Source organism: Coenobita brevimanus, chromosome 39, assembly GCF_032717465.1.
Source record: "Coenobita brevimanus isolate Jiangsu-jjx chromosome 39, ASM3271746v2, whole genome shotgun sequence".
NCBI classification, from domain to species: domain Eukaryota; kingdom Metazoa; phylum Arthropoda; class Malacostraca; order Decapoda; family Coenobitidae; genus Coenobita; species Coenobita brevimanus.
Genome location: NC_136992.1, coordinates 29,024,668 through 29,048,632, shown reverse-complemented (window position 1 = coordinate 29,048,632; position 23,965 = coordinate 29,024,668). Strand labels below are relative to the sequence as shown.

Below are 23,965 nucleotides of genomic sequence, written 5' to 3'. Positions count from 1 at the left end.
TGTGATCACACACACACACACACACACCAATGCACACACTGATGTTTGACTATCATCACCAAGAAAGACGATGGGGTTTAGGTTGGTTGGTAACATGTTCTTGACGCAGGTGACGAGACCTCTATGTCTGGTATAGGTGTAGCTGATACATAATCTCTCAAAACTATTGAATGAATTGCTGGTGACCAGACAGGTGTAGTGTGTTGTCCTCTGACAGTTTGATGTCTTGGAGACAGACAATATCAATGCAGTTTTCTAGCACAAACTGTTGTAGTTTCATGTACCTCTGCTTATTCCACTGATATTCCATGTCAGTGTCGTAAGTGTGAAGTATGGTAAACAAGTCACCATAGCAACCAAACTCAGATGCCATAGCACTCACCAAAGCAGTAGAAGCAATGGACATGTTCACAGACCTAACTTTTGCAGCATTTGGAACTCAGTGGACAGAGGATGACAGTGACCAGTTACATTCCACTCAAGACAATGACATGGAATATCAATGGAATAAAACAAATGCACATGGAACTACAACAGTTCCATGCAATTGAGCTTGAACATGGAAGAAGGCTTGATAGGGCTAGAAATACGTTGATGGCTATGGGAAAAGAGTGTGTGAGAAAGTGAGGGGTGGAATATGAACTGACAGGGTACAAAAATAGTTTAATGAATTACTGTATGTAGTGAGAATCATAGGACAAAAGCCAGGATTCAAAAGGCTTAGTTGTTTGGTCCATTTCACTGGAGATGCACTTGATAACTCTACCACTTTTATATCATGTTTCCAGATTATACCTCATCCCATCTTTATGTGGGAATGTGGGTTGGAATGATGATGATGGTGATAGAGTATATCAACAGTGAAATGCTAGCCAACACACTGACCTGATTTCTTTTGAGGGTCACCTGCATACTGTACTCTGAAAAAATATCTATTAGGAACACAAGTTGCACAAATGTTGTATCATACATAAAGGCTCCAACATGCATGCATGTATTGGCCTTGGTTAGCTAATGGCAGCTCTCCATGCTGCTCAATCTCTGGCAGTCTCCTTATTCAGTTACTTATCCTTGACACCACACACTATGACCTTCTGCTAGGCCTTCTTTTGGTCTGCCATTCGCAACCTGACCCCTGACATTCCCACTTCTCACCTTCTGCACCCAATTGTCATCCTCCATCCTTTCAACATGCCCAAACCACCTCAATCTACCTCTCCTCATCACATCAATACATGCCAGTCCCTTCCTTCCTTTCAGCAAACATATATTCCCATTAATATAGTTCACTGTTAACTTCAGTTTACTTAACTAGACCAATAGCAATTTATCAACAATGACAACATGAATATATAATCTGGCTGAAATCATGTGGTGATTCTTTCATATATAAGAATGAAGTGAATAGAAGGAGGAAGGGTACTGAAAAATCATGGATGAAGTAGACTGATTATCATGAGCATACAGTAAGCAAGACTGTTATTTATAAAGTGAAATAATCCATTTTGGTCAATTTTTTTATCTTAATTTTTTTCCCCTTCCCACTGTGTTATACAGTTTTGTGTAAACCATCAGACAGTAATTGGGCAGATGGGTGGATGCACAACATTTACTAACAGCACCATTCAATCACTGGTTAGTTGTACCTCCCATATTCAAGAATGTCATAACATTATGTATGGCAGTAAAGTGGAACAAGTTAAAAATCAAAATACAATACTTTTCACTATTTTCTACCTCCAACACTCATGTACTGGACATATGAAGTACCGGGACAATTTATTTTTTTTTATTCATTCATTTATATACTTTTATACAAACAGCGAACCTTTGTTAAATTAGCAAACAGTATGTGTAGAGACAATTTAGGCAATTACCTTCCTAAGAATAACAGACAGAGAAAGTTCTTGTTTGTTACAAAATGAAAATCCCGATCACTGACAGACTGATATAGCAGACAATCTATACCCTAACAAATTAAATATTGATGACCCTGGAGAGCTTCTGGACACGGTTAAGAAGAATATCTCCATGTTTGATAACTGCTTGGTACTGCCAGTTTTTGGAGTCTGGTCTGTTGGTTTCCACAATACCTCCAACCTTGTCAATCTTACAATGCAGGCGGCCAGCTGCAATATATCGAGACAGCTCCCTGCAATGTAAAAATAGAGAAACTCAGTCTATCACTTTAACATGAATATGGTATTTTTTCTTTCCTTTTTTCTTCAAAAGTAGTTCAGTTCACCTGTTACATTACTACTAAAATAATCTGTGCTCATTCCACCCTTGATCTTTACTGCAACATTTAACCATAACCAAAATGTATAATTACAGCATAATGATGTATACTGTACAGTGTACAAAAACCACATACAAATTTAATCCATCCATTATCCCATCCTTGAAGGCCTTGGTCACCTAATGGGAGCTCCTCACACTGCTTGATCTTTAGCAGCCGCTCTATTTAGTCTTATCCCTGAGGTCACACTCGATGACCCTGACCCGGGTTTTTTTTGGTCTACCTCTCACAATCCTACCCTCCCATCCATCTGTCATCCTTCATCCTCTGCATATGTCCAAACCAGCCCAATCTATATCTTCTAATCAAAACACTAATACATTCAAGTCCAATCCTTCCTCTCAAATATCCATTCACAATCCTAAACCCCCCAGGCCCGACACACTACACATCCATTTAACGATTATCATCTCTCTTCATCTGAGCCTACAAATATCCTCTTCCTTTACTGCCCAAGTCTCAGTACCATACAGCATTACACTCCTAACACATGTTGCATGCAAAGACCCCTCAGCACTGAGGAAGAGCCCTCTCAATGTCAGGAGCAGCAACAGCTCCCTGAACTTCTTCCAACCACTCCTCCTGGCCACTGACCTAGCTCCAGCCCCACTTCCAGCACATACCATGTCCCCCAAATAACAAAACTCCTCCAAACACTCAAGGAACTCTCCAGCAAGGTTACACCTTTCATGCCTCTCTGCTCTGCATGCTCTCCCCAGCACATCCTACACAGAAAATCAGCATTATTAGGCTGTCTACCTCTAATACCGCTACATTTCTTATGCACTCACTTATCACAAACCATGTCCAAGTTGGAGTTAATTTCCACAACCTTGTGGCAAACTGCACATGGCCAAAATCTCTCTGCTTTGAAAGTACCACTGCCGACTCTAATCACTTTCGTTTTATATACATTCAGTCTCATCCTTACAAATTAAATACGAAAAGAGTGCCCAAGTAAATGAGCCTCAAATCCATTCAGTCATCATTTAAGACTTCAAGAAAATGCAAAGGTGAAACCATCCATATTTATGTACTTGACTACGCATTTCAAAAACAATGTTAGAGAAGGAAATGTAGTATGGACATGAAATTTATTCACTTCCTTGTAGAACATCTTACGTTCCATGGTAAACTGTCAAAATTAACAAGCCCACACTCACCTGTCAATAAATTCAGTGGAGACACCAAATGCTGTGGCCATGTACTGCAGTGTGAGGGAGCGGTAAGATTCAAGGAGCTGTGTGTAGGCTAGGATGCGCATCTCACGTACATAATACCGGTAATGGGGAGCCAAAAGCCGGTCATGTTGAAGTTCACCTTCCACCCATGCTATGTTGAGGAGATTAGGGAGTGAGTGGACCAGTGAATAAACGTAAGGCTAAGAGAAGTATGGGGATAAATAAGTGCTACTCAGAATTCTTAATCACTTCGTTCCAAACACCTACTTTTCATTTTTTCTTGGTATCTTTCGAAAAGGTTACTTAGCTTAGGAGATACTTTCTGAACTGGAGGGGACAGATATAGTCTTCATTAACCACCTTCACTATATCATGTCATTAAAAAAAAAAAAAAAAAAAAAAAAAAAAATGGTAGCATGAACAGATTAAAACTGTGTTACCATACTCAAGGGATTAATCAATTACATAGAGACAACAAACAATTTTATTTACCAGTTATATAACATCAAAACTTTGCTGTCTACTGTAGTTCCTTCACTATAATTTGGCTCAAATCTTTCAACATTTGCAGCTTATTTCCCATATCTCACGGACAAAAAAAAATAATAACATGGGCCTACACAACTTTTCCATAGCACTTCTTAACCTCCTGACGCCAGTTCACGTCTGATGAAGTGTGGTCAACAGGCGTCAGTTCACATCACACTTCGCAGGCATGTTGGAGCTTAAAATTGCACCAAATTCACTGAGAATGGTGTGGCACGCTCTCTCGTGCGCCTGAGGGTGCGGGGAGAGGATAGCTGGGACAGAGGTGGGGCAGGGGATAGCCAGGAGGGGCAGGGTACACATGTAATGACTGCAGTCAGCCACCCATGCACTAACAGAGATATACAGTACACCAGCAGAGGGTAAGTACATGCTTTATTGTGTGTTTGTATGATTTGTAAATGATATGTACGAAAGAAAAAATATTTTTTGGAAAATCCAAATTACGAAAATAAGCCCGGTTGTCGGAAGGAGATTGGGTGCAGGGAGTCCGGCATCAAGGGGTTGATGACCAGCACTTTATGCAAGTATTAATCTGCTGTTACAACTCAGTATTCAAGACAGACAGATGGATATTTTATGCCAAAGTAAAGTGAAACAAACACAGTACTGTACTGTGGGTGATGTTTGTGTACTTACCAAGTTTCTGAAAGAATGTCTGGTACTGACACTCATACAAGGAGAGGAGATAAGACTTGAGATCCTGGGATGAGTGAAGGACTTCCTGTATCTCTGAACCCTTCACTACTTTGGTCCTCAGGTCATTACGGGGAAGTGCAATCATACACACCAGCACTGTGTACCCAACAAACCTGTGTCAGGAAAAAGGGTAACACAATGATCAAATGCCAGTACTGTACTGTACTTTAAATGCTGTGAAAAAGCAAAACTGGAAAATGAAAGCTGTAAGAAAACTAATTTCAAGTTCTGTTTTCCAATGGATGGTAGGTGGGGGGCACTCACCATCCACTTACTCAATGTGGTGCTGCTCTCAGGTGACTGCCCTTTCCTCTCTTCCTTCCTTCCTCTTCTGTCTGTCTTTCCTTCATTCTTTCCTTTTCCTTCTGTCTATGGGTGACTCTGCACTGACTGACATGCCAAGTGGTTTCCTGTACACCAGGAAACCATTTACTATGCTGGGTGGTAACCATATTATCAACTTCTGACGCGTGGTGGTTTAGTGGGTAATTAGTGCGCTCCAATCGGATTGAGCCTGTGTAGGTTTATATCCAAGGTATGGCTGAGGTTTATTGCTCACATAATGCCACTCAGGGATGAGTGAGGCTGGTCACTCTCATCTTAAATGTCAGGATTGACTTGCCTTGCCCCAGGCTCCTATGTTCCTAATGAGGCAAAACAGGATATAGAATATGTATGTATGTATGTTTTCCAATACTGGTTAATACAAGAATATGCCACCTTATTCAAGGGTCAAAGTACTGTAACACAATCAACTGTCTAACACTGAACATCCAAGCTCCTCATTACCTGGTATAGTCCATGAGTTCATATGATGTGAAGGTGCTGATGGTGTCAAGGAAGAGGTTGGCAGCTTTCTTGAAGTCCCTGACAGCCATACTGTAAACACCCTCATACACTTTTAGCCGGTTACGACGATCCCAGTCACCACCCTCCTCAATCAGGCTGTGAAAGGAAGGACCAGTTAATCTGAAAACATGTTTTGGTGATAAATAATCATGCTGACTACCATGAAGAAACTTAATTCTCTGTTGTTTGCTTTCATCTGAATAGGGATTACTTACTTACTCATTTTTTTTACTTTTTAAGCATTACTACAAGATCAGTGCTAAAGTGAAACATGATAGGGTTATGAGAGGTAAGAACTCAAGACATGAGAGAGGGAATGTTGGTAATGGATGGTAAATGCTGGAATATCAACAGCCTGGTGAATGCATATGATATATGCTGCACTGTGTTGCTTGCAAATAGTGGACAAGAGCTTGGTAGACTGGGGCAGAACTTTGTGGATGTCACTGAGCATCATGACTTAAAAGTAATTGTAGAAAACAGTGTAAAGTGATGGCTGTTGAGTGATGTCAAGTTGAATGGAGACAGATTTGGAATTGGTAACAGTTTAAGTACCTGGGCGCAGAGATAGAAAAGAAGGATAAATGCAAAGGAAATGGAAATCTGAGTGTCAGAGGTGAAGAAAGTAGCTGGTGCTATGTAGGCTCTGATAAGAAACTGAGGTTTGCATGTGGCAGCTGCAAGAGGACTGCACAGAGGAATTTTAGTGCCAAGATTAGCATAACAATGGGGGACTTTGGTCATCATCATAATCTCCAATGCTTTGCTCCCTTTTGTGAACCCCTGGGCAGGATGGCTGTGACAAAAAATGCCTCCAGGCAACCTTATCCTTGCACATCTTTCTCACTCTCACAATCTTCTTCCCCTTCACACTTTCTGCAGTGTATTGTTCCACTCAGGGACGTACCTAGAGACTTGGGGACCCAGGGGGCTAGGTTCTTTGTGGGGCCCCCCCCTCCCAATTCTCAAAACTTATCTAATATCTCAGCCAGGATCGTCAGGATGATAAATACATATATTTAAATATTAATAAAAAGCTTATAAATTTTTAAGGCTTTTATGGGCCCCCCCTCAATTGGGGGCCCGGGGGACAGTTTCAAACAGGCCCCCCCCCCCACCTCCCCCCCTCAGGTGCTCCACTGGTTCCACTCTCTTCTTCCACACCATATAAGGTCTGCCTCTACCAACAATGCCCTCTAACTAACTCTCACACACTTTGGCACCATATCTATGACCATTCTTTGCAGTTCCCTTCTTTACAACTTTCCACATTTCCTCTAGTGTTTTTTCCCATTTAGTTCCACACTCAAATTCTCTTCTATTTGTCTCAACTTCAGTTTTAATGTTTTAGCAACTTCCATTTTCTCCAGGGCCTCTAATCTTATTCTCTCTTCCAGTACCAGTTCGTTATTCCTTTCTCATTGCTCACTCACCACCTCCCTAGGGACGCTGTCAAAGGCCTTTTCCTAATCACGAGAAACAAAGTAGCTATAGCTTACTTTTCTCTCTTATTTATTTTTTCTGCACTTAAATTATGGCGAATAACAACACGGATGGATGGATGTAAAAGCATTCACAACAAGATGGCACTTCATCCGTCCATCCATCATCCAATCCTATGTCGCCCCATGAGGAGCTTGTAGGAATCCAAGGCTAGGCAAGTTGGTCCTGACATTTAAGATGAGAGTATACAAGGACACTTTTAAATTACACTCAACCCCCTGCTATCACGCATTCAGCTATCACGCTTATCTGCTATCATGCACACATCAAATGCACAACCATACATGCTATCACGCACCCCAAGACCGCTATCACGCGTCGAGTTAGAAGACAGGCTAAGCGAAACTTATTCACACAGCACTTCATACGAGGTTTGCAGAGGATACAATGGTTAATCGGAATGGTAACGTGGTAAAATTCAGGATTATAGCACAGACATTTGGAATGCATCTGAACGGATTCCTGCTGAGGACACGACGGGCAAAACAGTGACCAAAACCCATTCGGCTCGAAAAATATATCGTACTACAGCATTGAAATTTAGCCAAACACTGAATACTTATTAATATTGTATTTTACAATCAATACCAATCGTTTTGAAACCCTTATAAAGAGTTAATATTTCTTATGCTGAAAAAACTGTGATGTCAATAAAGTAATCACGTGTTTACAACTGAGACAGGGCTCTGATGACAGTGTGAGGAACGTGTGTGATAACATCCAAGTTTTGTTCCACTTAAATGTTCCTCAGCCATTCTTGATATAAGGTACCATGTGATACTCCCTTTAGCTGTGGACACTAAAGAAATGGAGACAGCCAAACAGATCTGGCGGCAACTAAGCCACTCCCAAGCCTCGGAACCCATCAAACCACCCAAGCCGTAATCCTTATAAAAGTTTGATGGCCTTTTATGTTGTTTATTTATTCATTATACTGTTATTATTAATATAATAATGCTTTATTTCATGTTAGAGGAGAGATTGGTAGGAAATCGTAGGCATAAAGTGGTTAAAAGTTAGAAAAATGGACCACCGAAAAACCAATTAGAAATTTTCCCCTTGGTTGTTCAGTTCAGCTGTCACGTATTCAGCTATCACGCGCGTTTCCTGTGACCAATTAGGCGCGATAGCAGGGGGTTGAGTGTATTTACCATAGAAGATGGGCAAGAATCACATCACAGTTTCTCTGATCAAAACACACCTTTTGGCTTTGTCGAGGTTGCGTGTGATAAGGGAATGGTCGAGATAGAACAAGCCGAGGCGTATGTTGTGGAAGACCAGGTCAAGTCGCTGGCCCAGGGATACTGTCTTGTCATATGTCTTAGCAAATGCCTTGATTGCTTCTTCCTGGAGGAGAAAATGGATTATGTTAAAGAGTCAGGGCCATATACCCATATAAGGTATAATTTATTTTTGCATGAATACAGGACAGCATGAGACCAATAAATCTGCTACTGTTTGCTTTCTTGGTACTGTATATGTAACCACCTTCCTGTACAATACCGTAGATAAATGACTGATGTGCAATGAGTACATCTTCATGGTTGCATATAATTTGCACCCTTTCTCATCTCCATGACCTACAGAATATTTTGCTTATACTCCAAGCTGGGAATGAATTCACAATTTAAAAAAGCTGCAATGTTATAGTTCATTTTCCATTGTTCCTGGGTGGATTTCAGTGACTGTCAACTATAACTCTGCTCTACCAAATACAGGGACTGGACTTGGAGTTATCATCTAACAATCATTTTTCAGCAAAACACCTGGCATAAACTGTAATGCTTTCAACCATATAGCATACATACCAGTACTCATAAATTCATAATCAATGCATTTTCAGTATCTATATAACGTCTTTCAGTGTATCAAAATAAGGTTTGAAAGGCTGGAATAAAAATCTATAAAGACAAAAAAATTAATTAACAATTATTCTCACTACAAACAATCCTCACTGATGATTTGGCTGACTATATTAGCAAGTGCATCTCCACTAGAAGCACAGTACCACGACCCACCTTGTCACCAATACGAGATAAGTATTCAGCTTTTTTCAAGTTAGCCTCCCTTATTTCAGTCTCCCCCATAGACTTCTCAGCCTCCTCGATGGCCTCATTCATTGTGCGCAGCTCACTCTCATTTTCCTTTTTCATACGGTCTAAAAGTCGGGTGTCCATTGTCCATCCTAAGTCACGGCAGCACTCCTCATAGAAAGGTGCCATATCTGAAAAAAACTACTATAGTTAGTTCGTTTTTAATTATTTGTACTGGGCCACTCCCATAGCTTCAATACTATGTCACAGTTGCATGAAATATGATGAATCTGAATTATGAGATAGGAATGAGTCTCCTTTGTTTGGTTTGCTTTTACCTAATAGAACTTGGCAACTCCTACAATTTTAGTACCTGTCCTAAGATGTGGTTGCAATCAATTCAAAGAGAGTTATGAAGCAGAGGTGAACATCCTTGGTTACCAGTGAAATCAACCGTCCTAACTGACTATATTTAGTCACTGACTGAGCTCAAAAGTGTCAGTTTAAAGTAAGTGCAAATGCATTATAATGTGCCTAGCTAATAGTGAAATTTACTGGGCTGATGCTTCTGCTCATTAGGGATGTGCCTGAATCCCAAGTTGCCTCAGAAATGGGGGTACTATTTATTATTATTATTATCATCATCATCATTATCATCTTCATTACTGTATCATCATTATTATAACAAAGGGTGTTAAGGTAGTGCATGAAGAGTGCAAATATTCTGAAGTTTATGGTGGTAGGTGGTGGCGACCATCATCCACTCACTTGATGTAGTGCTGCCTACTTCTTCCTTAGCCTTTATCATTCTATTTCTGTGCCTGTCCTCCTCTCTTCCTCTTTCTCCCATCTTTCTTGTCACTTCTTTTTGCTTTTCTTTCCTTTACAGGTGGCTTTACACTGAGTGACAAGCCAAATGGTTTCCTGTAAGCCAAGAAACCATTTACAATGCTGGGTGGTAACCATATAACCAAGCCATACGTGCTCCCTACGTGTCAACAAGTGGGTTGGTGGAGGGTTAGTGCCCCTCCCCGTAAAACAAATAACTCAAAGTCAAATGGCCACCCCTTACGGGATTATGGTGTCTGGCAATAGATAGATAATACTATGTAACCCTAACATATCCAGAATACTGATAAAGAAGGAGTAAAGAAAAGCGAAAGTGAAATATGAAAATTCTGCACAGTTAATACATGAACATGACTGACCAACCCATGCAAAGAGGGTAACATGCCTTCAAATAACATAAAAAATACAATATGGAGGGTTTTCGTTTTAAGTCATAGATGTGTTGTAAAATACCATAATTGTCTCCAGACAAATGGTACCACACTGTTAATTCAGGATAACTGGCAGACTTCCTATATAGGTAACAATGGATCTTTAATGAGTATTTTTTCTGTAATTTACCTAGGATGGGAAAGGAGATCCAGATGATGATGGTGGTGGTGGTGGTGGTGGAAAAAAATAAATAATAATAATAATAAAAAAAAGACATCCAATCAAGCACCACAGCTGTATAGGCTAGATAGCACTGGAACTTCAACACGCCATTTTTCTGAAATTTACTTGACCTTCACAGGAAACAGGAACATAAAACAGGCAATATAAAACTTACGGTAAACTTTTAAAGCTTTTATTTCTTTTTTTTATGTTGTTACCTTCAGAGAATTCTATTCAACTTTGAAAAGACTTCTTGAAAGAATTACAAAAGGCTATACATAAATTCTCTAGTTAAAAAAAAAAATCTCAAGTTACATTCAACTGACTGGAGATTTACACGATTAATGTAAAATAAAAAGTAATCAGATTAATGAGGGTTAACTGTACAATGTATGGTTTTACTGATATACACTGTACCGTATTAAAATAGGGTAATGTTTACATACTCTGAAGAGTTGAGAGGAAGGATGGGACTGTTTTTTTTTTTTTTTTTGTGAGGAAGAAGGAACCAAAGGCCGTGAGCCTGCAATATTGTTCCTTCCAAGAGAAAAACAAAATACAAGAGTCAAATTCAAGATCCGATCATTTCGAGATGCCTGGACACTGCGTTTGAAAGACTGGAGATCATAGGAAGCAAAAAATACAGACAGAGGGAGACAGTTCCAGAGTTGACCTGTTGCATAAATGAAGGACTGGGAGTAATGGTTAACTCTCGCATTAGAGAGTTGGACAGAAAAGGGATGAGAGTTTGCTGCTAGACGGGTGCTACGTGCCTGTCGTAGAGGTGGAGGAATGCGAGCAGATACTCACTGTCTTTCTCAATAGCCTGCATGAGCTCCTCCTTGATCTTGGCATCATTTTTGAAGTCATCCAGTGTCAGTTTGAATTTAAGCTGGGCCAGGTTCAAGTCGGGGTTCTTCTCCAGACCTTGCTCTTCTAGGTTCTCGGCTGGCATATTGCTCTAGCTTGGTGAGTCTCTTGGTTTGATGTAACCCTGTAAGTAACCAGAAAATTGGTTAGCTATTAAAATTTAATAACAGGAAATGTGTTTTGAACAGATTAATGGACTGTATATGAAACTTAACCGAACAAAGTAACATTTTCAGCCCGAAATGGTCAAGGATTGAAAATCAACCATTAAGGACAAATCCCACACTGCTGTTGATCAACCTCAAAGTGTATGGTCAAGCAGACCCATTAACTGCAGACAAGCAATCTCCCCAGCAGAGAAGTCGCATGCACTGAACTGATGTTCCCTTGTGGCTGACAGTGCATTGCGATGTGGGGAAAATTCTGGAGGTTTGGCTCCTGGATGAACTCTGCATTTGCAGTGCTCCACCCAGTTAGCAGGGGGAACCATAGCAAGCTCCACGCCACCCTGTTATCTGGTAATGGTCACCATCCTGAGTTGTAAATGGATTCCTGGGTTCCAGAAAACCACTAGGTTCATTGTAGAGCCATGTAAAGTGGAGGGAAGAGTAATTAAAAGTGGCAGGAGTAAAAGGAAAAATCAAGAGGACAGGAGGGCAGACAATGACACAGAGTGATAAAGGTGAAGAAAGAAGCAGGCAGCACTACATTATGTGGGTGGATGGTTATTGCCACCACCTACAACCTATAAACTCTGTGTAATATGGTTTAACACAATTATTACAAATTATTATTATAATAAATCTTTACCAAATACACATGACCTTTCCATACTTTCAACTGAAATGCATCTTTCACAGGTTACTTGTTATTTTTACCAGATTACTACAGCTACTGGACATTTTTATAAACTTAACTCCGATAACGGCCATACCACGTTGAGTACACCGCTTCCCGTCCGATCAGCGAAGTTAAGCAACGTTGGGTCTGGTTAGTACTTGGATGGGTGACCGCCTAGGAACACCAGAAGCTGTTGGCATCCCTACGTGTCAAGTGGGGTTGGTGGAGGATTAGTGCCCCTCCCTGTAAAACATTAACTCTAAGCCATTGGCCACCCCGTCTGGGATACATGGCGTCTGGCAATGAGTGAATGAGAGTGAGAACTCCGAAAACTATAAATTTTTTCCTGCCAGTTTCTGCTGGAGAGCGGGGGAGAGCCTTCTTCTTTGCTATCCTTGTCCTATTCTAACTTTTTTGTTTAGTCACTCTTGTAGGAGCTGCCTGGCATGGGCCAACTAGCCTACTGCATTATCCCTTCTTATGTTCTAATGAGGAACAGGAAATATACGCAAAGTGTTCCCTTCAGAACCGGGGTATTATCTTCACAGGAAATGGTCTAACGTTTAGGAACCACATAGCTCTTCCAGTAAGGTACTACTGCCCAGCTGAAATTTGCAAAGTTATTTCCTAACATTTTACTCCTTATTGATACTCTTCTTTCGTTAAGATATGTATGAACTACTCATGGTTAAGTACAGATATTTTGATTTCTTTTATACCTTACCTTCCCAGCCTCGGAGGCGAAGAGTATAAAGAAATATTCAGCAATCAAGCTCGGCTGAAATGACTGGGACGGTGCCTGTTTGTCAACAACCCCCAGAACCTCGACTTCTATTTGCATTCTACATAAATTTAGGTGTAGGTGTGGGTTTTATGGTAGCCTGTTATTTTTTTTTTTTTTAAGTAATGCATTTACGAAACTGTAATACTTTTCAATTATTTATGATGATTAAACATCTTGGTAACATTGTAGTTGTCAATGTGCAACGAGACGTTTAGTCGCCATCTTTCCACACCAAAACAGGTAAATATGAAATTTCCGAACCACTCTGCAGCATGTGGGTGGAGAAAATAGACTCGCATAATCTCAAGCGGCCAATTTAACACTGAACTGGGGGATACAGTCCAGTCATGGATTAAATGTATCAATATATTGGAAATATGGACAAACTTAACATAATATGGCGATTAAAATGTTTCATCATGGGCATTATTATATCTAGTAAATTAAAACAAAAAATATCATGCACAGTGTTATCATCTACGATTTTATTATTTTCTCATGATTTGTTTAAAGCTAACATCTTAGTTGAGTAAAAAAAAACTGCAAAAGAGAAGTGTTACGTAAGTGTTTACGGATTGGTGCTGCTGGTTATTCGTATGTACGATAATTACCAATCTGAATATCGTTTGACCCTTGTTTTATGTTAATGTTGAAGTAATGTTTTCTTATATATAATTATTCAGCTAGCTTTAATGATATAATCTCTAGATAAGTTAGCTGGATAAACATTAATTAAGTACACACGGGTAAGTACTAGAAAATTTAATACCTAGCATTGAAAGGAAGGGGGGGGGGAGGAATGAATAAAAGCTTAGGTAGATTTGTCTTTTTACCGTGTATAACGTGGCTCTCTTACAAATTTGATAACTTTAAAATGTACGTTTTCAGTTAAGTATAAAAATATATTAACGAGTTTAAATACAAAAACGATAACTTCAAGTTTGGGGTACGATAGTGTAAGTAATGTGTTTAGTGGAAGTGGGAGCAGTAGCCAATATGTGATGGGAAAGTCTTCTAATATTACTTATACGTCACTATACTACCTCCTCCTCTCTATGCTTCACGTTTCTTACCACCTGAGGTAACGATGAGCGAGATGTATGGGCTGGAAGGATGGTAGATCATTGGTACTGAGGTACTCTTGTGTATGGATCTGTCACTACGGTAGGACATCTCCATTTAGAAAATGTATTATATATTGAGGGTCAGTTTTTCTTGGAGGGGTAAAAGTTAGTCAGATCACTGGATAATTTCATGTTTATTTTAACCTGATGTATACTGATATGAGTAAAGAACATGGAGGAATGAGTAACCTTGTACAGTACCAAGTGTACTGTACCATACATCATGATTATAGAACAATGGTGCTAATTTGCTTTATGGTAGGTCTTAAAGTATTAGCCTTGACCAGCTTAGGTTTCCCTCAGCAGAATTAAATCATATGATGATAAGGTAGATGAATTCAAAGGTAAATTTACAGAACACCTCAGTTACAGTGGTTTTGCCATCTTTGGTTAATGTTTTTGTGTTCATGCCTTAATTGGGTGGTCTGACTGATATATCAAAGGGACTTCTTATTTTAAAATGTTGGTGCTGAATTCACTGACTTGTTTGTAAGCTGTGGCACCTAACTTAAATTCAATACCTTAGATTATGCACTATTAAGGCACCATAACACACTCCAAAGTCTGGTATTCACTACCAATTTTTATCAGTTCCTTTCCCTGCATGTAATTTGTGCCCATCATAACTATGCTGCATAAGCTGATATTGGAATTTCTGCTTTGTCAGTGACAGAGGCTCTTGTAAGCAGATCTTTAACAAACTCAACCAGTCACGGAGCTTTTCCTCATCAGCTGTTTGGCCCCTAATGTAAAAATAAAGCACCATTAATACAGGGAAAGCAGAACTATCTCATCATATATTTGTCAGTGTTAACATGACGAGAGAAAGAATATTCCCAGTCTTACACACCCTTCCAAGAGACTTTCCCAGTTCTCCAGTGACTAATAAAGGGGAATGAACAAACATTCATTCTCTTTTGGTGCCTTGATGGGATTATAGGTCTCATCACTATCTCCAGTTACCCTTAGAGATCTATTTATTTGGGTAGTTCGTGGCTCTGTATTATTTATCTCTCGCACCATCTAGGATTCATATTTTCTGGCTTTTTCATACAGCACTTAATGAAATTGGATGATTGCTATGGTAGGACAAATCTAAACTGGCGGCTAGGGTGGGGCACGAAGCTCTGTACAGTGTTGCCACATTTTCCATACGCGGGATGCCCCCCCCCCTCTCTCTCTCTCTCTCTCCTGAGGGAGATGTGCGTTGCCCTGGGGAATTTTGTTTCTGAGTGACTTATAAACTTATGCTTTCATTTCTTTATTTTTTATTATATCTAATTATATTTAAAAATATTTTTTATTGTTTTACATTTGTCGCCAGATGACCTCGCTGGTGCGGTGCCATGATTTTTCATTCAATCACTCTCTCCCTCCTTCCTTCCCTCCATCCCTCAACACCTCCTCTGGCCTGCCTTCCCCCCTCTTCTCTCTCTTTCTCTCTCTCTCTCTCTCATCTATGGTGTTTCAGGATACATTTTGGTTATTTTCTTTTACATTATATTGTACATATTGTAAATTTGACTTTATTTCCACACCACCCAGGAGGTAAGGACACAAAGAAAAGTGACATGAGGAGGCTCTGGCTGGGTTAGTCTGGATGTGTGTGAGTGTTGCCGCTCATGAGGGTTTAATGTATTATTTTTTCTTTTACTAAGAAATTGGCATATTTTTACTTATATTCCTGCACATTATCTTATAATCATAATTGTGACATTATTACCCACCCCAGAAATACGATGAAAGCCAATAAAAGTGACAACATTGTTTTTTAGCAACGCTGTAAAATATTTATGCCATGTTCTGTATTGCTGTATAAATATTTCATGCATAATAAGTTTACTGTTCTTTCATATATTATAATATCCACGTTAACATTATGCTCATATGTGTTTATCTTACTTGTGATGCCTTTTACATATATAGCAGCCGTTTCACATCGCGGGTTTGGGAAACACAGCAACACTGTACAGAGGGTCGCGCCACACCCTAACCGCCAGTTTAGATTTGTACCACCATAACAGTAGACCGGCTTAGTCCTGTGGAATCAACAGCAACCAACCAAAACTGACCTACCAAAATTGCAGAACCTACCCTAATAGAACCGAACTTGACAACCTAATTTTAATGTAGATGCCTTAATGAGCAGATGCCCAGACCCAGTGTAACCAGACCTGACAGCCTTATTTTAACTTGGATGCCATAACAGAGGGAGGTAACCTAGCCTCACCAAAACAGAACCAGACCTAACCAAATTTTGTCGTATCATAACAGAGGGAGATAACCTAACCTAATTTTATTGTAAATACCATAACAGAGGGAAATAACCCAACCAGACTTGACAGGCTAATTTAATGTAGAGCAATAACAGAGGGAAACAACCTAACCCATACCTTAAGACCTAAAAAAATATCTGACCAGACCTGACTTTACCTTATTTTAATGTAGATGCCGTAACAGGTGGAGGTAGCCTACCATAACCCAACCTAACCATGCCTGACTTAACCAGATTCTATCATAGATGCCATAACAAGAGGGAAATAACAACCTGACCTGACCCATTACTAACAAACATGCCATACTGGTACATTTCAGTAACCCATTACTGTATTCTCTGTATTGTACACATCATCTTGCAAACAGTGTGTGATTATAACTACTGTATATTGATAAAATAATTATACTATAGTCTTTTTTCTTTTTCTTTCTTTTTTTCTTTTTTTTGCAGGTGGTGTTAGCACGTCAAGATGTTCGGACTAGGTAACTATGACTACAAGTATCGCTCTGAGTGCAGCTCCATTGCATCATTCTCCTCTGACAATGGCTCCAAGAAGCGTCGTGGCTCCTTCATGTGAGTTATTGAGTGAGGAGGCTCCTGGACATCTTCACCTCCCCTCCTTACCTCTCTTTGCAATTTTTAATAGCCTCTGCTTATTGAATATAACTTTCAGTTGAATATCTTTCTAGAATATAAGTCATCTAGAAAGTAGTCTAAAGTGTAAAGCAAATTTTATATTCGGTATTTGCAGTGAATGAAAGTAATTACTATTGTATGTCAGCTTCAGTAGTAGCAGTAGACCTATGTACGGTACGTGTATGAATATGCGTAGTGGTTTGAATTTCCATGTTAACCTGCACTGTGCCATTTTTTGTATTAAAGGGATATCAGTTAAGTAGAGTAACTGTTCACAAAGATTTTGCAGTGATAATTCCCGTTGACTCCTACTGACTGGTACCATAACTAAACCTTTCTGTGCCTCCAACAGTGACAGCAACGATGATGACACAGACTCCATCAAGATCCCCAGGACAGGTGGGGAGTGGAGTAAAAGGTGCGTCTATTTATATTCTGTCTGGTTTAGTGTTGCATAATGTTGCCTTCTCTCCATTTTAAAGGCTGAGCTGTTACAAGAGATTAACAGAGGTGCTAGTTGTGAAGTGCTGTGGAAAGCATGTAGAGGTGTAATATTGTCTTGTTTAACCAGTGACCTGTGATGAGAGATCAACATTGGAATTTGGTGCTTGTCACAGAGAAGTGTTGTGAAGAGGATGTAGAGCCATAGTATTGGTTTAGGCTATTATTGAGCTGCAACAAGAGGTTAACTGCAGAATATGGTCTTAGTCATGAAGAAGTGTTATGGACAGGATGTACAACCATAGAATTGTTGTACTTTGCCATTTAGCTATGAAAAAAAGCTACAAAAAGATTAGAATTTCTGGCAAGTTAAGGGAGACGAACTATGATAAACAATCATTCTGGTTCAAATACATCAAGGTCACTTATATACTGTACCATATATCTCATGTATTATTGTTAAGAGTAGTTGCACTAGTTGCAACCTCAAGCTCTTCTGACCATGAACCTGGTGGACTGCAGGCCAAAGTTACCCATCTTCTGCAGTTGACCATCCCCCTTCTGAGGGACAGGGAATGGGGGACATGTTTAATCTAGCGGCTCCACTTGCCGGTCATATTGGTGCCAGCACATCAAGACACTCTTCTCCAGCACCATTATTCCCAGGGATTTGCATAAGTTGTTTGTAGCTGGCTATAATCGTTTGTCATATATTTGTCACACTGAGCAGTATCTGGAAAGGCGTTAGTGTACTGTACCATAATCCGTCCTAAAGTTGCCTTCTCTCCACTTTGAACATTGAGCTACAACCTTTGCTAGAATATGGATATGGTGCTGTTCAAAGAGATATTGTGTCCTAGTACTGTATTGTTATTCCATTGATCTGTGGCAAATTAGCTGCAAGATGACAAAATATCTGCCAAGTAAAGATGATGAAATATTGGGAGGTTGATGATATCGGTATTGCACTAAAATTGAACTCTTTTTTTTTTTTTTTTTTTTTTTTTTTTTTTTTAATGGTTTCCTGAATTTCATGTAGACTAATTTGGGGGGAAGGGTGTCTGTCAGAACAGGTTGTCCATCATATAGCAGATTTATAATATGGATGCTAGAATTTAGCAGATTACGTACATACCAAGTCACTTTTCAGCATTTAAAAAGCTTACACAGCATTTTATTCATTTAGCAGCAAATGAAAAGTCAACAAAGCAAACAGTGGCAAGGTTTTAAGCTGATACTTTGTGCCTTACTTTGAGCTATATTTACTTATACAGGAAATGCCTCACTGAACTTGTTTGTCATAACAGATGTCTGCCTTAAAGGGATCCACCTTAAAAGGATTTTACTGTATTGAAATCTGTGGTGATGTTGGGCATCTGAAAGAGTTCTAGAGAAATTCTGGAAATCTGAAACATAATGTTCATCAATAATTGTGGTGCTAGACACAAGCATGCCATAAGTAATGCAGAAAGGTAGAGTGGGTGTTAATAATACTTAGTAAGTGTATAAAACCAGTAATGATAGCTACGGTAAGCATTGCATGCAATACAGCGTGTTTGATAGAGCAGAAGAACTTCTGGTACCCTTAAGGTGTCTGTTGAAAGTAAAGTTTGATACAGTGAGTTTTTACTATATGCAGTACATGTAGTGTATATTTATATATCTTTATTAAGTTAGTGTATCATACTTTTAATTATGGACTAAGTCGCAGGCATCACTTTTCATAAACCCTTGTTTAACAAAGATAAAGATAGGTTAAGTGGGTATGATTGAAACGATATTTAACCAGTTATTGTAATAGACCTTTCACATTCCAATAAAGAGAGCAGAATCAATTGAATCATTGTAGTGAACTTTTTCATCCAGAGTTTGTCAGCTGATACCAACTGTGTCATTCATTAATTTTTTTTCTGTTAGTGATAAATCCATACTTTGATCAATTTTTTCATGTTTCTTGTGCAAAAATGATATAATTCTTTCAAGTGAGTATTATTATGTAGCCTGCCACTGTGTTGTACAGTGTAGAGAAGTTACTTTGTGTTCTATGAAAAAAAAAAATGCTTGGATCAGAAAAACTTACAGTAGCATTGTGTTGAAATAGGCTTGATGCAATATGAACAGTCCCTCATCCTCAGTTTCCTGTCCACACAAACAGACAGAACCACAGTGAGATTGAGAAACGGCGGCGTGACAAGATGAACACCTACCTCATGGAGCTGAGCAGCATTATTCCCGTGTGCACCTCGCGCAAGCTTGACAAATTAACGGTCTTACGTATGGCGGTGCAACACATGAAGATGCTGCGCGGCTCACTAAACTCCTACACTGAGGGTCACTACAAGCCTGCCTTTCTCTCGGACGATGAGCTTAAGAATCTCATATTGCAGGTGAATAATGAATGATGTCAGTAGTTTGTTTAGGGTGGTTGTTGTTGGTGTTATACACATTTACAATCACTGTACACTCCTCAGTCAGTCATCTGGAACAGCACACTCATATTAATAGAATTCGTCAGATCAGTAGCTAAACCCACCCCTAAACATCAGGCGTTCTTCAGCATTTCAGCAGCAAAACCAGACACTCCCCCACCCACCCCCACCCACACTCAGTTGACTTCTCTGCCCATGGTTCCAGCTTCCAGCATCAGCCATAGGCAAAGGGCCAAACACCATATCCAACATCTCCAAACCTTCCCTGCTCAGCAACCATTTGTAATGCTCTCTCCAAGCATCCTTAATATCATCACAGTCTACCATTACCCTTCTTTCATGATAGTTAATAACAGGAATTAATTGGATGTTATCTGATTGAAAGGTTCAAGATGTTGGAAATGAAAGAGTGCCTGCTTTGAACATGTGCTGCTTCCATCACTTTAGTATGAGAATCGAGATTGAATATTCAATCGTGTTAGGTTACAGTACAGACTGTAGAAATAACCTTTTTTTAGGCCAGCTTCAGGCATAAAAATAATGATTTGTATACCGGGTTTGTGATAGTCTTATTAAAATTTTTTAACACTTCTGGGATTTTACCTCAAATTAGTGTACATATCTAAAGAGATGGGCCTTCACATGATGGTATTGCCCCTCAGCTACAATTTTACCAAAAGAGGATGATGGACTGCAGGAGAGCAAAGGGTTCATGTCCAGGTAAGCCTGGAGCCACAGCAGTAGCAGCAGCACCAAGAGCAACATCACCAACACACTCCCACATTCTGGCTGTGTTCCTTTATCAGTTCTCTTCCGCCTTAGTGTTTTTTTTTTTCATTTACCTCCATTTATACATCATTCTTTTATCTCTCAGGCTCCTGGTTGTTTGCTTACTTTTACTGGTTTGTTGTCTTAGATTTATTTTTTCCCCAGTATTTTCCAGCAAATGTTAGGATGTAATTAGCTGGTTTTGTCATGAGGTTTAGCTTTCATTTCATAGAAGGCATCAGTGGTACCATAGCCAACCTAAATATGGTGATCCCTTAAGATGAAGTGTGGTGTCATGTATTATGTTGCATTTGTTGCAGGCAGCAGATGGGTTCCTGTTTGTGGTTGGATGTGATCGGGGAAGGATACTTTATGTTTCAGAGTCAGTCTACCAAACGCTGCACTATACACAGGTAACATGTCTTTGTGTACTGCAGTTCTGTAAGTTTTGGCTTGTTTTCATGTATCCTGCATAACCCATTATGTTTTCAAGTAAATCAATGCATTTAATTTTATTTGTCATTATCACAGTGTGCAGGTTCTGTACTTTACTAAAGAATCAAAATAACAATGTAAATATGCTTTTACTCTGCAGTGTAAAGAATATATTTTATTGCTTGTGACATCAGTAGATGTACAAAGCAGCCATCAGGTGAAAAAGGCTGACCCATGCGATCATGGATCACTATGACAAAAATGAAAGTGGAAAAGATTGCTGTCTGCTTACACTGTTCAGTGAATATTTTCATTTTTTACCAGTTTCACCTTCCATTGATTACATTCAGTGAAACTTTATACATCATGCATAACTGGCTGTCTGTGTGCTTCCTTTGCTGTAAACTCAAAATCAGCTTGAAAAGATGAGACTGACTGCCTCTCTGCACTGTGAGAAGCCCTATGTACTGTAAATATATTCTCAGTCTTATAGATGAAAAGCTTGGTTGTGATAAATGCTGTTTAGGAATTTACTTAGAACAGTGGTTTTACATCCAGCAGTTTTTTTTTTTCTTATACAACAAATAGTTCTCAAAAAAAAAAAAAAAAAAAAATTATATATATATATATATCTACTGTATATATATATATATTTTCATATTGTGCCATTTATGTTCCAGTGTAATGCATTGGAATCTATCTATCTATCTATTGCCAGACGCCTCAATCCCGTTTGGGGTGGCCACAAACAAATTGCCTCCAAGTCGCCCTGTCCCCCGCCATTTCACTGCCCTGCTCCCAACTCACACCCCCCTCTCTCATATACCTCTCCACCCCATCCCTCCATCTCTTCCTCAGTCTCCCCCTCCCTCTTCCCCCCTCCACCTCACTCACATACACTCTCTTCGTCAGTCTTTCACCCTCCATCCTTTCCACATGGCCAAACCACCTCAATGTGTTCCTCATAACGCTTCCTATCACATCCACATCAACACCACAACGCTCCTTTATATCCTCATTCGTCAGCCTGTCTCTCCATGTGACTCCACAGGCTCCTCTTAAATAACTCATTTCCACTGCTCTCACTCTTGACTTGTGTCCTTCCAACAACGTCCAAGCTTCACTTCCGTACGTTAGAGTTGGTATCACAATACTGTCATGTAGTAACTTTTTCACTTCCATGCTCACTTCCCTGTTTCTTATCACTGCTTTCAAGGAACCAGCAACCTTTCTTCCCTGCTGTACCCTCTGAAGCACTTCACCCTCCAAACCTCCATCCTTACTCATCACACTACCCAAGTACTTAAACGTACTCACATTTTCCAATTCCTCACCATCCAACCTCGCTGTACATTCACTGACTTCACCTCTCTCAAAGACTATCACTTTACTCTTCCCTACATTCACCTTTAGATTCCGTTTCTTACACACTCTCTCAAACTCATCCACCAAGCCTTGCAACTCCCCTTCGTCTTCACTCAACAACACAGTATCATCTGCAAACAACAGTACAGGGAGTTTCCAGACACTGTCCTCTCTCACCAGGGCCACTCCAACATCCACTACCCTACCTTGTACTGTACCTCTTTTATTACCCCATCCATGTACAGATAGAACAACCATGGAGACATGACACATCCCTGTTTCAAACAAACTTTCAAAGAGAAAAATTCACTTAGTTCACCATCCACACGCACTGCAGCCGTTGCACCATCGTACGTACTCTTCACAGCATTCAACAACTTCCCATCTACTCCATATATTCTTAATACTTTCCACAATCCTTGTCTATCCACCCTGTCATATGCTTTCTCCAAATCCATGAAAGCTGCATACAACTTCTTTTCCTTCTCTAGAATCTTTTCCACTAAAGATCTAAGAATGAATATCTGATCTACACAACCTCTTCCCTTCCTAAAGCCTCCCTGTTCTTCTCCAACTAATTTCTCTGTTCTTTCTCTAACTCTGTCAATAAGTATCCTACCATACACTTTTCCTGTTAAACTAAGAAGACAAATGCCCCTATGATTACCACACACTTCTTTTTCCCCTTTTCCTTTGTACAAGGGAATAATTATACCTGACTTCCAATCCTCCGGGACTCTACCTTCCTCCCAGGCCAATCTGCACATCTTCCACATCCATTCTACTACTATCTCTCCCCCATGCTTCAGCATTTCACCACACACTCCATCAATTCCTGGGGCTTTCCCCGATTTAACTTTCTTCATTGCTTCCACAACTTCTATCCTACTGATTTCTTCCTGTCTTCTCACCTCCCTCCTTCTCCCAGCCATTCCCCAGCCACTTATACTCGCATTACTTCCATCCTCTACGTTCAACAATTCCTTAAAGTGTTCTGTCCATCTGCTCACTTTTTCTCCTTTCTCCACTAGTAATCTACCATTTTTATCTTTCACTCCCCTGCTAACTTCACTTCCACCCTGTCTTACTCTTTTCGCCTCTCTCCGGAACATTTTCTTACAGTCCCTCCACTTTACACTCAAATTCCTTCCAAATTCCTCATCCACTCTCTTCTTACTCTCTCTTACTAATCTTTTCACCTCTCTCTTTCTTTCTACATATAACTCTCTCTTCCGCCTCTCAACTTCTTCCACACCCCTATTTCTCATCCATTCATTGTATGCTTTCTTCTTTTGTGCCACAGCCTGTTTCACCTCTTCAGTCCACCACGCTGTTCCTTGTACCCCCCTCCGTCTTCTCTTCCTTCCACACACCACATCACATGCTGCACATATTTCTTCTGTAAATATCCTACACGCACCTTCCACATCTCCCATCTGCCC

At 39.8% G+C, this 23,965-nt stretch overlaps 2 protein-coding genes and 1 non-coding gene across 3 annotated transcripts in view; 2 read left to right on the top strand and 1 right to left on the bottom strand.

The window, feature by feature from the left end:
* Positions 1-1,775: 1,775 nt before the first annotated feature.
* Rpn7 (regulatory particle non-ATPase 7) lies at positions 1,776-13,091 on the bottom strand. Its single transcript, XM_080270053.1, has 8 exons — positions 12,988-13,091; positions 11,364-11,547; positions 9,096-9,301; positions 8,279-8,424; positions 5,515-5,670; positions 4,666-4,838; positions 3,463-3,631; positions 1,776-2,152 (listed from the first exon to the last, which is right to left on the bottom strand). Exons 2-8 carry the CDS (start codon positions 11,506-11,508, stop codon positions 1,978-1,980), a joined length of 1,170 nt encoding a protein of 389 aa, XP_080126179.1. The 5' UTR covers positions 11,509-11,547; positions 12,988-13,091; the 3' UTR covers positions 1,776-1,977.
* Positions 12,344-12,462, top strand: LOC145396907 (5S ribosomal RNA). The gene has a single exon (XR_013896865.1). It is a non-coding gene; the product is annotated as a 5S ribosomal RNA (ribosomal RNA).
* Positions 13,092-16,918: 3,827 nt separating the features above from the next.
* Positions 16,919-23,965, top strand: part of cyc (basic helix-loop-helix ARNT-like protein cyc) — a 31,295-nt gene continuing 24,248 nt past the window's right edge. The window contains exons 1-4 of the mRNA XM_080270052.1: positions 16,919-17,022; positions 17,438-17,503; positions 19,682-19,913; positions 21,044-21,136. Coding sequence (XP_080126178.1) covers positions 16,919-17,022; positions 17,438-17,503; positions 19,682-19,913; positions 21,044-21,136 — 495 coding nt within the window. The remainder of the gene's footprint in view (positions 17,023-17,437; positions 17,504-19,681; positions 19,914-21,043; positions 21,137-23,965) is intronic.

Coding starts and splice junctions, on each gene's coding strand:
- Rpn7 (XM_080270053.1), bottom strand. CDS start 11,508: ATGCCAGCCGAGAACCTAGAAGAGCAAGGTCTGGAGAAGAACCCCGAC. Junction 9,302..11,363: donor GCAGGCTATTGAGAAAGACA/GTGAGTATCTGC, acceptor AGTTTTTTTCAG/ATATGGCACCTTTCTATGAG. Junction 5,671..8,278: donor AACCTCGACAAAGCCAAAAG/GTGTGTTTTGAT, acceptor TTCCTTTCACAG/CCTGATTGAGGAGGGTGGTG.